This window comes from Poecilia mexicana, unplaced genomic scaffold (genome assembly GCF_051168715.1).
Source record: "Poecilia mexicana isolate PSO_F unplaced genomic scaffold, ASM5116871v1 scaffold_6, whole genome shotgun sequence".
NCBI classification, from domain to species: Eukaryota; Metazoa; Chordata; class Actinopteri; order Cyprinodontiformes; family Poeciliidae; genus Poecilia; species Poecilia mexicana.
This window is the reverse complement of record NW_028263375.1, coordinates 6,048,593-6,065,170: the sequence shown is the minus strand read 5'-3', so window position 1 is coordinate 6,065,170 and position 16,578 is coordinate 6,048,593. Positions and strand designations below refer to the sequence as shown.

General features: G+C 35.7%; 1 protein-coding gene across 1 annotated transcript; it reads left to right on the top strand.

Moving 5' to 3' along the window:
• Positions 1-1,441: 1,441 nt before the first annotated feature.
• On the top strand, positions 1,442-13,919 carry uba2 (ubiquitin-like modifier activating enzyme 2). The gene is made up of 17 exons (XM_014970723.2): positions 1,442-1,690; positions 3,349-3,432; positions 3,517-3,587; positions 4,254-4,318; positions 4,403-4,503; positions 4,596-4,717; positions 4,846-4,913; positions 6,291-6,412; positions 7,021-7,120; positions 7,234-7,388; positions 8,447-8,540; positions 8,682-8,794; positions 10,118-10,273; positions 10,355-10,451; positions 11,497-11,602; positions 11,697-11,839; positions 12,924-13,919. The coding sequence occupies exons 1-17, from the start codon at positions 1,550-1,552 to the stop codon at positions 13,124-13,126; spliced, it is 1,941 nt and encodes a 646-aa protein (XP_014826209.1). The 5' UTR covers positions 1,442-1,549; the 3' UTR covers positions 13,127-13,919.
• Positions 13,920-16,578: the final 2,659 nt, after the last annotated feature.

Here is a 16,578-nt window from a genome sequence, read left to right as displayed (position 1 = left end):
TCTTTTGATCTTTCTTGTCAGAAACTTTTCAGTTTCTTGCTAGCTATGCTAGCTTGGTGATCACTTCAGCTTGATGAATTTGAAAGTCAGTTAATCAGAAAATGAGCATCAGAAATAATATTTGAAAAAATTTGTTTAACTTGTGTTTTATTGAAAAACAGAAATTATGATGAAAATGTAAGATTAAAAACTCTGAGGTGTTAACTTTTGTTTTTGTTTTTTTGCATCTTTTTTATGTTCTCTCTAACTTTCCGAGGCCTCCACAGCGCCGCCTGGCGGTCGACACTTTGGAAAACACTGGCATTTCGTCATAGGCATTTATTTATTTGTTTATTTATTTATTTACTTTTGGCTGAAATGGCTTTCCATAGATTGCTGGATGAAAAACTGGATCAAAAAGGGCTGAATGTGGGTAAATGTGCCTCATCGCTTTATTCAACAAAATTAATTGTACACAGTAATTATACAAATATGAACACATATTTTTTCTGTGCTGCTGGAAGTGAGTTATCTTTTGTGGAAAAATACATAAATTAGTCCAGCAGCAATGAGACTAAAAAAATGGATAAGCACGTCCAGCAGCATGAACTTTAACCTTTAAGGATACATCTTCTGGATTGTTTGTAATTTCTATGAACATTGAACATTGAGCACTTTGTCTACTCTTAGTTTAACAGCTGCTTTAAACATGTTAATTATAATAATGTTTCTCATTGTAAAATTATGGACTTTAAAAAGTTCGTAAAATATCTGAAAGTTTCCTAGGGAATCATGTTTAAACAATACGTCCAGTCAGAGAAATTAGAATCACGAGTCATTTAAAATAATTAGATTATATCAGCACAGGTTAAAATGTGGGATTAAATTAACAGCGCCGCTTAGTGGGCAGATATGGAATTAGTTTATAAATTCATTATGCTATTTTGTCCATCCATTTTCGCTAACCTAGGAGAGTCCATTTCTGTTCTTGAAGCACGCTCTAGAAGTTATTTGAAATATTAAAAAAGCCACAAAAAAGTGATCCAGTCAAGAGGTTTAAGGCATTAAACAATTTTTATTCAATTAAATTAATCTAGTTTGAGCCACAATTAATTATTTCATTTTTTCAAGTTCTGTTTTGAAAAATATGACTTTTTTTCTTCTTTGCACAGCAAGAAATTTTAATTCAAATCGAACTGATTTGAAAATCCAAACACTCATTTGTTTTTGGGGGATTTTTTTGTTTATTTGTTTTTTACTGCTGTTTTGATGTTACTGATAATTTTCTGGGAGTGAAGGGTCCTTTTGTTTTGTAAAAATCACAAAAATATATATTTTTCGTTTCTTTTTGAAACGAAAGCTGGAAAATAGTCAAATATTGTTGTTTTGTATTATCACCCCTTGCTAGTGTAGTATTGTGGCATTAATGAACGTCTGTTGTTGCAATTTAACCCAAGAAGAAGAATCGAGCCGGCGGTGGGCGGGCCGCTGAAGAACGAGAGCAGCTAGCTGTTAGCCGCTAACCACCCGGTGCTGCTTGCAGGGTCTGCTTTTACGTCTGTGCATCATTATGGTCCAACTAGTGGGTTCCCTCCGAAAAGAGCTGGCTGACTCTTTGTCCAGCTGCAAGGTTCTGGTGGTGGGAGCGGGAGGTATCGGCTGTGAGCTGCTGAAAAACCTGGTCCTCACCGGCTTCAAGAACATTGATGTGGTTCGTTCCGTTTCTGCTTGATGCTAGCAGCTAGCTAGGTCTTTGTGTTGCTGGGGGGCGGGTGTGTGGATTAGGAGTAATTTCAGAGTCGCGAGTTTCAGGGTTAAAAATGTTTATAGAGAGTGTTTGCTTTAGTATATGTTAAGACCCAGCTTTGGAGTTTTTTTTTTAATATGAGCGGAGTTTCAGTGTTTTATTCAGGAGTATTTGGCGCCATTATTGCTGCTAACTTAGCCAGGCTTTTGTACAGATCCTCACTGACCGGTGGGTTGGTTTAATTTCAGAAAAGACAAATATGCCCACAACATCAGGGCTCTAACTGTTCTGTTAAAGACTGGCAACCTGGTATTTTATAAGCTAATGTTATTGTAATAATGAGGGAAACCTTGACTAACAGGCATGCAGCTGAGACAGAACCATAAACAGGAGCGCAACGAGACTAAACAGTTTAACAGCTTGAATAAAGACAGACAGAAAAGATTAATTTCTTGTTTTAAACAGTTTAATAATTTAGAGAAAAACAAAATATTTTTAAATATTGATGTCACTTTTGTAACTGAAATCAATCAGTCCATCAATTCCAGAGGAGAGCATCAAGAATAAACTGGAATATCAATGAACGTTTAAATTATTTCAATAATTGAATTAAAAAGTTAAACGTATTACATTGATTCATGACGCACAGTGATCAGGGGTCAGTCAAGCATTGTTTCCATCAGGAGAGAAGAAAAACGTGCACAAGCAGCTAATCATTAACTGGAGAATACAGACTCAAAAATGAAAGAAAACTTAAGCAGTAATTTAGTTAAAAAAAAAAAAAGACATTTTGCATGGAAGATAAAAAAAATTAAAAAAAAAGAATTCCGATAAATTTTTCAATTCAATTCCAGAAAATCCATAATTGATAGCTTTAGTTTATGTGGATCAAATCCTGTTAAAAAAAAGGAAAAAAACAAATCTCCTAAGCACCTTTTACTATCCAATTATTAATTAGTTAACTATCCAATTATTAATTAGTTAATCCAAAAAAAAACAATCAACAGATTAGTCTTGCACCACATCAATGTAAAGTCGAGTTTTTGAGAATTTTTCATTGAAGGAATGCTACTATTGAAATTTGGGCAATAAAATCTTTATTTTCTTATTTTAAAAAGGCATTGATCTATTTATTTACACATTTTAATGTATTTCTAATATTGTGGTTAAATAAAAAAATCTGCAGAGTTTGCTATTTGTTTTTTCATCCAATTAATCGATAGAACAATTGATTACTAAAATAATCATTAGTTGACATATTAGGCAGCATTAATGGAGCTTGTTGGGTTGCAGTTTCCAGGTGTTTAACTTGGTATCAATGAAAATAGCTCATCACAGATTTTGCCAGGTTTTCCTTTAACTCAGGAGTCTCAAATCACAAGGGACTCCTTTTGCAACTTTGAGCCTGAAATGGCAATTAAATCATTTTGTTTAGACATGCTGGTCACGGCCGTGATTGGCTGTGACCAACTAAGAGTTGCAGGACATCTGCTGCAATAGATGAGAGTTTAAGGTCCTGCTGCAGATGCTACAAGGCGAATAAAATAGAGAAAAACCTACCAAAATTTCCACTTTTAGTTCTATTTCTAGGATTTGTTTAACAACCTTACTGATTTCTACAGATTGACTTGGACACAATCGATGTGAGCAACCTGAACCGTCAGTTCCTGTTTCAGAAGAAACATGTTGGAAAATCCAAAGCACAGGTGTGTAAACTCCAAACAGCAGAGTTAACGTTATGTTCAGTTGCATTTTTAACACTGATGTCTTTGGTTGGGTTGTTTTTCCAGGTGGCCAAGGAGAGCGCCCTGCAGTTCTGCCCCAGTGCAAACATCACAGCCTACCATGACAGCATCATGAAGTGAGTCTCCCTTTTTGTAAATAAAAGTGAAATTTATGTTTCCAGGGCTGCAATTGATCACACTGATGATTAATCAGACTGTAAAATTGTCACATTGTGCAGATTTTTTGTTTTGTTTGGCCACTTGAGCCATTTTTTTTTATACATTATTAGAAATACATTAAGAGTTGGAAGTAAACAACTAAATTCCTTTTAAATGAGAAAATAAAAATGCTATAGCCTAAAACTCAATAACAGCATTCCTTTAGTGAATGCTTGATCATTTGTAGTAAAGGATGCACATGCAGCTAAAAAAATTCTTTCTAACCTCAACATATGAAAAGCTCAGTCCTTTCTGGTTTATTTAACGTTTGATTAACAATTGGATGCAAAAGGTGCTTAATCGCAGATTTTATTAGCAGAATTTGAACCAGGTGAAGCTTAAACTGCCTCTTGAGGAGTTCTGGTAGAAATAAGTTTTTTACCTGTCTTAAATGCAAAATCTATATATCATTTGTACAATTTTAAATTAATTACTACTCTGAATGTGTTGTTCTTTCAGCAAATTTTCTTTTTTAGAGTGTATTTGCTTCTGTTAACCATTAATCAATAACTAAATTAGTTATCAATTTATTCTGATTGATCGATCGGCCTTCTGTTTCTTATGAGTTGTGCATTTCTCAACAGCCCTGATTACAATGTGGAGTTCTTCAGAAAGTTTATGTTGGTGATGAACGCCCTGGACAACAGAGGTAAGCTAACATGGGATCGTTTTTCATTTGTCCGTCCCTTCGTTCTGCATCCAGATGATTTAAGTAACGGTATCCCCCCTCTAGCTGCCCGTAACCACGTCAACAGGATGTGCCTGGCAGCTGATATTCCTCTGATAGAGAGCGGCACTGCAGGGTATCTGGGACAGGTCACTGTTATCAAAAAGGTAAACGTCCACACTTTCATTTGGCAAAAAAACCCTGAAAAACTTTCATTTGTAGTTCCTTTGCTCTTCATCTCTGTCCCTGTTGACATCAGGGAATGACGGAGTGCTATGAGTGCCAGCCAAAGCCGGCCCAGAAAACTTTCCCAGGATGCACCATCAGAAACACGCCGTCCGAGCCCATTCACTGCATCGTCTGGGCCAAGTATCTCTTCAAGTAAGACTCATGTTTTACAACAACGGTTATAAAATTGTTTTCCTTCTAATTGGGAAACTCTTTTTTATTATTTGGGGTTTAAATGTTCAGTCAGTTAGTTGGTTGTGATTTTAGTGTTTGGTTTCTAGCCAGCTGTTTGGAGAAGAAGACGCAGATCAAGAAGTCTCACCAGACACGGCTGACCCAGAAGCTGCATGTGAGTCGGATGCATTCCTCCTCAACTGTTCAGAGTTTTAAACTAGAACTGCAGCTAACAACTATTTTAGTAAATGTCACAATAAAATATTATTGCAGTAAACTACATTGTTGTTTTGAGAACACTTTGAAGTAATATGTTAACAGCTCTCTCAAAAATCAGTAAAATTTGATTGTGTGAGAATAATTTACACTGAAACGGGAAGATATTTTCAATGTAAAAAAATAAAAAAAATTACCAAAAGCAGTAAATAAAATGGAAATAAAAACCTCACCAAACGGAAACCATAAATAAAACGGATTGGCCTGTAGGGCTGGGCGATAAGTGCTTAAAAGTTTCATCACAATATTTGTCACTAATATTGTGATAGCGATAATAGTGAATGTAAGAACTATTTGTAATATATATTTTAGGCAACTATTTGACTGTAACTGTGTTACAGCCGTTATAACCCCACAAACACAAACAATGTTCTTTAAAAACATTCCCCTTTGTAATTAGCTTCTTTAGGATGCCAGTCATGTAAAGAAGTATTTTTACCACTGAGCTGCACAAAGTTACTGCATTCTAAAAAATATTGGTATTTATTGATTGGAGAAAATAATTTTACTATCAAACCTTACAATAATGACAGTTTTAGGGGGTTTTAAACATCAATTACTGGGATATATTGTGGCAACAATAAATCAAAATTCTTATCATGAAAAGGAACTTTTATGTTAACATGATAAACGATATGATAATGATCACTGTTAGAGTCTCTGTAAACAAAAAAACTCTTGAAAAAATATGAATCATGAGAATAAAACTGATCAACCTTTAATTCATCATCCAGCTAATCGATTTATTGTGGGAGATTAACTTAATCGGTTAATCTCCCTATTATTCTAACAGTCAATTAATTGGCAAAAAAAAAGTACACATTCTGCAGATTTTTCAGCCAGTTACTTAAGCCTTTTTTAGACTATTCTTTAGGTATTCTCTGTTTCTTTAGGTGTACACGCAACACCTAAAGAAAATGAAGCGTCTATTGCTTCATTTTCAAAATAAGAAAAAAAAAAACACTTAATTGCCTGAAATGCAATAAGAGTTCCTTTAGTGAATCTGAATTGGGTGAATATAAAAAATTACACTTGAAGTTTTGGTTTAAACATATTGACAGACAGAGGTTTTTATCTTAAATATGAAATTTGTGTATATATTTTTACAGTTTTAGCTTACTTACTAAATGGCCTTTCTTTTAGTCTGTATAATGAATAATCAGTCACAATTATTTCGATCATCAATTCATCATGATTAGTTGCTTCAGCTCTATTTTAAGCTGAAAGCAGGCAGTGATTCTCTTTAGTGAACTGAGAGAACCGTTCGTGTGAACAGGGAACCCTGAAGACACGGCAGCCCGCGCCACGGCCTCGGAGCAGGACGGCGACATCAGGCGAGTTTCCACCAAAGAGTGGGCCCGGTCCACCGGATACGACCCAGTCAAGCTCTTCAACAAGGTGACAGCAGAACTAAACCCAGCAGTTTGATGCTGAATCTCTTCACTTTGCTTTATTTATCAATGCTGTGGAAAGAAAGTAATATTTCTTATTTAAGTATAAAGATTCAAGCTCCAGTGCAGATCTTTGCTCCGGTGTTATTTTGTGTTTTTGTTGTTATTCTTTTTACTCATCATTTAAACTTTTTTTGTCATTAATTTGGCTTTTATTTTTTTCATTATTTTCTCCTTTTTCTCTCCAACTGAGCCTCATAATGTCATAGAGCTTTAATGTTCAAAGAAACAAATTATTGTCCTGTAATGAACATGATGCTCTTTTTGAGCCTGATACTCCAGTTAGTGATTACTCGATTACTAAATTAGTAACAATTATTTCAGTAATCGATTCATTACGATTAATCATTTCAGCTCTAGTGAAGCTACAGATCAGCTTGGTTTCTGTCTCTCAGCTCCAGAAACTAAACTTTCTCACCTGTCAGGCGGAAGTTTGTTTGATGGTTTACCAGAAACTTTGGCGGCGTTCAGGTCGCTGTAATCCGTGATTCTCTGTGACGTTATCAGATCTGACTTGCAGTAACAATCTCTGCTCTGATTGGCTGTCCTCCAAAGCTCTTCAAAGATGACATCATGTACCTGCTGACCATGGACAAGCTATGGAAAAAGAGGAAAGCTCCTGCTCCTCTGGACTGGCAGCAGCTGGAGAACAGTGGTGAGTTCTTGAGATTGAACATAAGATAGTTTTCTGGCTGCAGAATGAAGAAAGTTTGGGGTTTTATTGGGTTTCTGCTGTCTGGGTGATTAATTCATCTGTCATGGTCTCAGCCCATCCTCAGGAGGAGAGTCCAGTGACGTCCGGGCTGAAGGACCAGCAAGTTCTGGATGTCTGGGGCTACTGCCGGCTGTTCCGGCACAGCGTGGAAACACTGCGCACACAGCTGCAGGAGAAGGGCGAGGGCGCCGAGCTCGTCTGGGACAAGGTTCGCTCCAGAGGAAACACAACAACAATCGTTGATAGTATCAATAATTTTGCTTGGTTCTTACAGCCATGCTTATGTATAACTCGTTTGGATGGCGTCTATTAGCCACTGTAGCTAGCAACGCGCTACTGCAGGCGCCGTTACTATTCATTACCTCATGTCCATAAAATCATACTGTTCCAAGGCAGGAATCTGCCACAGAAATGTTCATAGCGCCCTTATTTCTTATCCCATTTCTATAAAATATGGTTTAGATTAAAGCTGAGAAATTTTTAAAACATAAAATTTGTATTCTCCCTACATATAAATCTGTAAACAGTTTGGTTTCTACAGAGGACTAAATGAATTTATCTTTAATATTGAACAATTGACTTAATTTGACATAAATCCTGTTGTAGGAGACATTGTTACACATGAATCAAATGGGAATGAGATATTTATTCCTATTTGATGACTGTTATGAATGTCACCATTTTCTACAAACAAATGAGGCAATTAGTCAAATTATTGTCGTCAAACTTTTAGAAATTACAGCAACTCCAGTGTGCCACAACAGAGAATAATAATGCTGAAAAACAGCTCAAGACTACTTTTATTCTGCTTGTTTTTTACTCTGTTTCGGTTTTATGCTACACACAAAGACCCGTTGCTATGGCAACTAACAGACAACAGCTCCAACAGCCCGTGTATCAGAAATCAACTCCAAAAGACAGAGTTCGCAACCAAAAAAAAAAAGCACATAAAAACCCCAAAACGGAGCATTCAGTTCATCACAGTTTTATGTTTTGAAGGTTGATGTTCAACGATTATTAGTAAGTGATAATTTAAACACATGCTCTATTGATTGATCTGTCAGAGTGGGTGTGTGTGTGGCCCTTTATTTTTTTTACTGAACCTAAACATACTGGATTAAGCAGGACATCTACATGGTTGTCAAAGTCAAGCTAGCATAACTGACCCACCTCCCACTTTATTATATATATATATGTATGTATATTGCTAGCCACTTGACTTGTTTACAGCTTTGTTTTAAATCGTTTTCATGTTCTTGCTGTCAGGATGACCCTCCAGCCATGGACTTTGTTACTGCAGCAGCAAACCTGCGTATGAACATCTTCAGTATGAACATGAAGAGCCGCTTCGATGTAAAATGTAAGTTTTTATTTCTGGATGCTAGAAACAACTTCTAGAAATCTTTTTGAAAGATTCATGAGGCGGATCTCAGCTTGAAGACAAGCAGCGCTGATTTGGAGTTTCAGTAAACGTTTTTTTTTTTTGTTTTTCTTTTCCCAGCCATGGCAGGAAACATCATCCCCGCCATCGCCACGACCAACGCTGTTATTGCTGGACTCATTGTGCTGGAAGGACTGAAGATTCTGTCTGGAGAGCTGGAATCCTGCCGCACGGTTAGTCCAGCAGGCCTCTGTGGTCCGCAGACATGATGATATGTTAACTAAAAGCTTATGTGTTGGGAGCTCAGGATAATTTTGGATTTCAGTTATCTCAGTGTGTTGAGCTTTTAGAGATCACCTCTTCACCATCTGCTCAGTCACATTGATTCGGTTTTGTTGGAAACTTTTTTTTTAACATTAATGTAGAAGAGATTTTTTTCAAAATGTTGCAACGATTTCATCCCACTAACTTCAGACTTTCAGACATGAAGATGATATTAAAGTCAACTTTCTGTGAAAACCACTGTGAAATATTGGTGTTAATTATAAAATTTGGTTCACATTAAGTGAATAAGATGGTGTCAGAAAATTAGAATTATTTTAGTTATGAGGATAAAGTCATACCAATAGCAGAAAAAGCTGAAATATTAGCATAAAAAATGTCAAAATTATGAGAAAAGTCGTTTTATCGAGAAAAAGGTTTGATTTCTGAAGGTCTGATGTGACTAACTGAGCAGGTTCTTACGATTCTTTCTTTGAAATAGACTCAGCAGTCCTGCTACTGATAATAATAGTTTGATGCTGATGTGTGATCGATTTTACATTAAATATTTCCTTAAATGTAAAACCGATTTCAAACTATAACTTCAGACGATTCTCAACATTCCTCATTTAAATTTTTTAGGGTTTTCATGTAGGAGTTTTCATAAAATTACTACTTCATTCTTGTTATGACTTTTTGTCTTCTAATTAAATTTCTGAGCCTGGCCCTAATACTCTGTCATTAGTTCAGTTTACCTCATAATAGAAAAAATAGTTTGTCTGCAACAATAATAAGAGCAAATTAAGTTATAACCTGTTTGTTTTCTAATTTTGCTATCGGGATGTCTTATTAACAAACTATTATATTCAACTATAAGTTAAATTTCACTGAATATATTCTTTCTACTAAAGACTTCAAAAGATGTCGTTTCGTTTTACTGCATTCATTCGTCCTGTTCATTTTGTTTGCATCATTTAAAATCCAAAATTTGTTTATGGTATTTTATCAATCTTAATGTTTTGTTTCTGTTCATCTTTCTTATGAACCTTCTTTTAAAAATAGTGTCACTTTAAAATTTGCTTGATTCCAGCTGATAAATCCTGGAGGAAAACTTTGCTCCTCTGTCCCAGAACCAAAACGCATTCTTTTCTATCTCCCATAACCTTGACATGTTTGTTGACCTGCTGTGTTTCTCCTCTGATAAGGAGTTTTAAAGCGTTGGTTGGGTTGGGTGGTAGAGTTCAAGGACAAAAACTGACTTCTCCTCTGTTAACTCTGGTGTTGTTTCGTTCCAGATCTTCCTGAATAAATGTCCGAACCTCAGAAAGAAGCTGCTGGTGCCGTGTATTCTGGACAAACCCAGTCCAAACTGTTACGTCTGCGCCAGCAAACCAGAAGTTACAGTTAAAGTCAACGTGCAGAAAACGACGGTTCTGTGTCTGCAGGACAAGGTAAACCCAAACTGGACCCGGTTGTCTCTGAGCAGACACCATGGAGCGACATGATGCAACGTTGCTCTGATTTCTGTTCAGATCCTGAAGGAACGGTTCGGCATGGTCGCTCCGGATGTTCAGATAGAAGACGGCAAAGGAACCATCCTCATTTCCTCAGAAGAAGGAGAGACAGAAAGTAATTTAAGACTTTAATCCATTTCTTCTGAATCGTATATATTTGAGGCAGATTTCTATTTGAGGTTTATTCTGAAGACGGATAAGTAACAGGAGCTGACTTTTTTTTCCCCTAAAGTTTGTTAAACAGAGTTAGGTAGTAACTAGTTGCATTTAATCAATTACATTTACTTGAGTGCCTTTTTTGAAAAAAATTTACTTTTAGGAGTATTTTTACTACGCTGTACTTTTTACTTTTATTGAGTAATTTTATTCTGAAGTATTGTTACTCCGACTGGAGAAAAATTTCCGTTTTGTACCCACTGAATGAATAACAAACATGTTTTAACCAAAAATTCACCAGACACAGAAACACACCTGCAGTTTTTGTTAGTTTCATACATTTTTTATTGAATGAAACTGACTTGGAAAATTTAATTTTTGTTACTTATATAAATTATCATTTTCGTCCTTAAAATACCAAAAAAAAATTTTTTACTTAGCTTTTATTTTAGTCCGTCTGATGATGTAATTTTAAAATGGTTGATAATTTGATCAGTTACTCAGTTATTGTATTGTAGACTTTTTACTAGATTCTTTTTTACTCGAGTAATTTCTTAGATGAATACTTTTTACTTTTACTTGAGTATAAATAAAATATGTAGTAGTACAATTTTTGGGTACTCTGCCCATCTCTGATTAAAAATAATTAATTTTGAGCAAACTGTTTAACTTCATACGACTTAGTTTGGTACATCTTAAATGAGCTTTCTTTGGTGCATATTTGGTTTAAAAATAATAAGGATTTGAGAAAAAGAAACATTTCATATTCTGAGAATAGAAAAGGTGGCGTAGGTAGCAGAGAGAGCATCATCCCACACTTGGCCACGCCCCTCTGTATTTTGTCTCCGCCCACTTTTTTTTTATTTTTAGAATTTGTCTATGTGGGGGTTAGTTCCAGTTTAAGGCCCACAACAAGCCTCATTCACTGAATCCCAGTCTGCTGAACACAGTTTTGGATCAGTTGGATCTGTGATTTCTAATCTGCATTTCTTTTTTCTTCACAGCCAACAACAACAAATTCCTCTCTGACTTTGGGATTCGTAACGGCAGCCGTCTCCAATCTGACGACTTCCTTCAGGACTACACGCTCCTCATCAACGTCCTGCACACGTGTGTGGCTGACAGATCAAACTTTACCCTCTTATGCTGATTCTCCTGAGCAAACAGAAAATATAGATATAATATCATTTGTTTTTGTTGGCAGTGAGGAGCTTGAGCGAGATGTGGAGTTTGAGGTAGTGGGCGAGGCTCCAGACAAAGCCCCGCCCCCTCAGACCAACCAGGAGGAAGTCAACAGCATCACCAACGGAAACAAAGACTCCGCCCAGCCGTCCACGTCTTCTAAAGGTCGGGATCAAAACGTCATTTTCATGTTTTATCTTATTTTAAAGATGGAAATGTTTTCATTGTGTTTCTGGCCTGATGATTTACCATGTTTTTATGCTTCCATATGGGTCTCAACTGCTTCTAAAAACAGACCAAAATGAGCATTTTTTTTTATACTAATCTGGAATATTGACATCAAAAATTAGAATTCTGAGTTTAAAGTCAGAATTCAGATAATTCTGAATTGCTCAGAACTTTTTCACAAAATTCTCAGAAAAACAGTCTAAATTTCTCATAATTGTCTTTTTCTCAGAATTTTGACTTCAAACACATAAGTATGACTTTTGATCTCAAAAGATGTAAAGTCAGAATTTTGATTCTGATTTTTGTTAAAACATATTGAAAAAAGAAAATAAAAAGACTTACTTTCCTGGGAAAATTTCTTGAGATCCCAACTTAATTTTGTGAGATTTAATTGGACATAATGAAATTATATCATAACATAAATGTGAATTTGAAAAATGTGTGAGTAAATCTGCTTCTTTTTTTTTTCCTTTGGTGTCTGAAAAATTGCCATTTCCAAAAACTTCCTTTTTAAGTCACATTCAGTGGGCAGTGTGCTGTTACCTAGCAACCCAAGTGAAGCCCAGCCAGTTACCTAGCAACCTAAGTTAAACACCAGCACGTTTGGTCAGCTGGTTTTACAATGACTGCTGGAAAAGGCAAGTGTTTTGTTGTTGACTTACCATCCAGAAACCACTTGCTGCAATGTTGCTGGTTGTGTACGAGGCTCTACTAATGCCTTTCAAATATTTACGGCTGAGTAGTTGCACATCTGTTAGCAGCCATTGTTTGCGAGTTTAAACGTTGTTTGCGAGTGTAAAAATTGAGTTGTGGGCGTGGCCAACAGCAGTTTGTTTGGATTTAAACTGACAGGAGGCCCTAAAACAGCTCAACACAGGCAGAACTGAGCAGGCTGAGGCCTCATTATCTGAGAATGATTTTGTGCAGAAAACATAATGAAGATGTTTTGTTTAGGCCATAGATCCATCCTAACCTTTTTAAGGAAGTATAATAAGTCACCTTTAATTGTCTTGGATTTCAGCTGCAGCAGACGATGATGACATCATGATAGTAGATTCCGATGAGGAAGTGGGGGCACCGTCCAGCTCTGCGGCGCCGCCAACCGCCACCAAGAGGAAGCACCAAGAGGACTCAGAGACCGGCGAAACCTCCACCAAGCGCCCTCGAACGGACCAATCAGCTGCAGACAATGATGACGACGATGACATCATTGCTTTGGACTAAAGCTCTGAAGGACTCTGATGAAATCATTGTTTCCAAACAGACAGTAGGCTGAAATCAATAAAACCACCAGTTCAATGAAGAACACTTTCATCTCTTAGTCCCCGCTCCTTTTTCTGCTTTCATGCCGACTTTCTGACATGACGCTGTAAATAGATTCAATATTTTAAACAAACTTTTGAAAATGCAGTCAAGTTTGCATATTTTTATTCATTTAAGGTCTTGAACTGCTTCTCTTGATGGTTTAAAAAGTGCTTTTTTTGTACTTTTTTTTAAAATAAATGTACTGTACTCCTCATGCAACACGAGTCAGGATGTCAGTGGAGGTTTTTGTAAAAAAAAAAAAAAAAACAGTGAAAGAGGTCAACAGTCGTTGATGTCTTACGGGTCCAGTCGTGCACACACACTGAGAGGTTCTGGCCAGTTTGTGCCATAAGAGTGTTAGTTTGCTACCTCTTTTCCACGATTAAACAAGTTTTTTGCAACATGTATTAATATCTTCTTTAATTTGGCCACACCAAGGCCTCTGGTCTTTGGAGAATACTCATAAGTTATACCAGAGGAGCCAACATGGCCGCCAGGAAAATTGCAGCTGCTTCAGTTTCCTGAAGCTTACGGTTGCTGTGTCAGTGTCAAAGGTTAATTTGACAGAGCCGGCCTTCAGAACCACAAGTGCGGTTATTTACTGTTAAAAGCTGACTGTCTCCGGTTCCTGTGTCCATTATTTCTTCTTGGTTTTCTGTTGATGAACCTTTTGGACCAATTTAATGAAGATAATAAATACAACAGTTTCTGACCTTTTTCTGTCAAGTTTCTTTTTGGTTTTTGTGGTTCCGTTAGCCTGCAACGGTCTAACAAAATCTCAGACTGAGTTTTAATGTTTTACTGAAATTATAAACCAGAATAATCAAAATTAGTAGAAATTAATACTTAGAATATACACCTCTCTGCAAAATGAATCTACAGTTTATTTGTAAAACACATTTCAAAAACAAGGCAGCTCATAATGCTTTATGTCATAAAATAAACATTTTAATGTTTATGTTAAAATGATGTTTTGACCTGTAAGCATGAAACAAATCAACTGCACTGAACTTAGTTTAACATATTCCTGTTTCATCACTTTATTGTTCTGCATTGCCACTTTGCTTTCATCCTGACAGCGTCGTTATGGCAACCATCATAGTGTAAACACTTTGCCAGCTGAGCATAACTCAAAGGATTACTAAACTAAAAATGGAGGTTAAAGGTCACAATGCTTGTTTATAAAATGTTCTTATCTAAGGGAACATACAGTCCTGGAACATTTATTACCACGAACAAAGAGGTTCAGAAAAGACTGACAAAATATTTGTATTACATCAACATAATCGTGCACTGAGATGTTTATTCAGTGACAGTTATTGTACAGCAACTTGGTTCAGTTATAATACAAAATACTCAGCAAGTTATTCTAGTGAAAATATTTCAGTACACTTGAACAAAACTAGCTCACAAGTAACTTTTCAACGAGATAAATGAGCTTGTTTTAAGTCAATTTTTCAATATTGATTTTAAAAAAAGTACTAGTTCCACTGGCAGATTTTTTTCACTTATGGCAAAAATGTCTTGTTTTAAGTGAAAATAATTACGACCAACTGCTCCACAAGAACCAAATGGGTCAAAATTATTCTCAGTAAAACAGTTTTCTGTGCACAGAGCAGAATATAATGCAAAATATGAGAGCCAGATGTCTAAATATTTGCTATTGAAGTATTTGCTATTCATTAGCTTGTCTGAACACAGGTAATAGCTGCACATTAAGATGTTTGTGAAGAATGTAAAGAGGAGCTGGGAACAGACTGTTCACCTGGGACGTGTGTTGAAATCAAATCTGAGCGAAGCCACAGATTCATGTTTACCTTCAGTTTCCACAGATGAGTAAAGTACATACCTTAAGAGTTTTTGTAAACAAAGTTACTGGCCTTCGTCACTCAGAGGTGACGTTGATGATAAACAGTGATGCAACGCTGAGGTTCGTAAACAAGCTGAAGAAAACAGTTGAATTGGACCAAAAGTCACTGGGTCAGAGAGAGATGATATGTCTGGGGTCTTTTATAACCAGTTTCAATAAGATTAATACAAACACAACTTTGCTTATAAATAAGAAAAGCTGAAACCAAATGACAACATCACAGACTGATAGAAATGATAGAATGCAATTAGTATAGTGGGTAAAGGTAAAATGTTAACAGCAGCAGATACTTTTATTCTTTCCACTCAGCTGCCTCCTATAGAGCACTGTTGTTCCTGCTGATGAAATGCACCTTTAATCTACGTGTACTTGTAATAACTAATATTGACTAATATTTTCTAACTGCATGAATGTTATATATTAAAAACAAACAATTTTAATGTAAAATATTTATTATTTTGATATGTGATCCTTGCAGAAATTATGTTCATTTAAACTATGTATTATTTTTTTTTTAGCTTTTTAATGAAAAATAAATAAATACATGTTATATGTGTGGCGTGCAAAAGTATACAGAAACCTTTTGTAACTGGGTGTTGTACACAACATACTGGGACTTGTAGAACCTGTTTGAGCACATTCAAACCTTTGTGGTTAAAAAAATTACATGTGATTAGAATGAATTTAGCTAAGCTCACAGTACAACAGAATAAAATCAAAGGCTATTAATGCAGTTTTAAGTAAAGGGCTCATTCTGGTGCTGAAGTGTAAGAGATATAAACAAGCATTTAAAATGTCAAATAAAATAAAAAATAAACATTAAAAATAAAACATAAAAATACAGTATTCTTGTTTTATCTGTTTTATATATTTTGAACCAATAGGCCTTGATTGCATGTCACCTTGCTGCTGTTACACCTGAATTTACAATAAGAGACAATAAGAGATATTTCTACACTGCTATATTTTGTCTTGTGTGCTATCACATTATCACAAGTCCTTCCTCTCATCTGTTATCAACAAGCCCAATAAGTGTCTACATCTCTGTTATTTGTACATTCCTGTTGTGTACATTTTTTAATACTTGATAATTGTCTGTTGATGTTCAAGTTTAAATATTCATGCATGTTTTGTGCATTTCTTAACTAAATACCTTGCTTGAATCAGTGTATATTAGATTTAATAACTGGATTACTTTTTTTATACTGTAAATTTACCCTTATTGACATTATTTTATTTTATTGTGTGTACAATCTAGCAGCTTCGACTTGCATGTCACTTTGCTGCTGGGACATCCACTGACCAGGGTTAAGATTATTTCTATTCTATTATCAATAAATCAAGTCTATTCGGCAGTTTCAAGTGCTTTGCGCCATAAAAACACAAAAATAAAAAGCCATAAAACAAATAGTAGCAAACATTACATGTGTGCCGTTATCAAAATCATCAATGCACATCGAATATGGTGATCAATGTTCCACTTATTATGGTGAAATAGTCT

Bases quoted from the DNA above. Each gene is read 5' to 3' on its own strand.
- uba2 (XM_014970723.2), top strand. From the start codon at position 1,550: ATGGTCCAACTAGTGGGTTCCCTCCGAAAAGAGCTGGCTGACTCTTTG. The intron at 7,121-7,233 runs GTGAGTTCTTGA...TCATGGTCTCAG, and splicing joins GCAGCAGCTGGAGAACAGTG to CCCATCCTCAGGAGGAGAGT. The intron at 8,541-8,681 runs GTAAGTTTTTAT...TTCTTTTCCCAG, and splicing joins GAGCCGCTTCGATGTAAAAT to CCATGGCAGGAAACATCATC.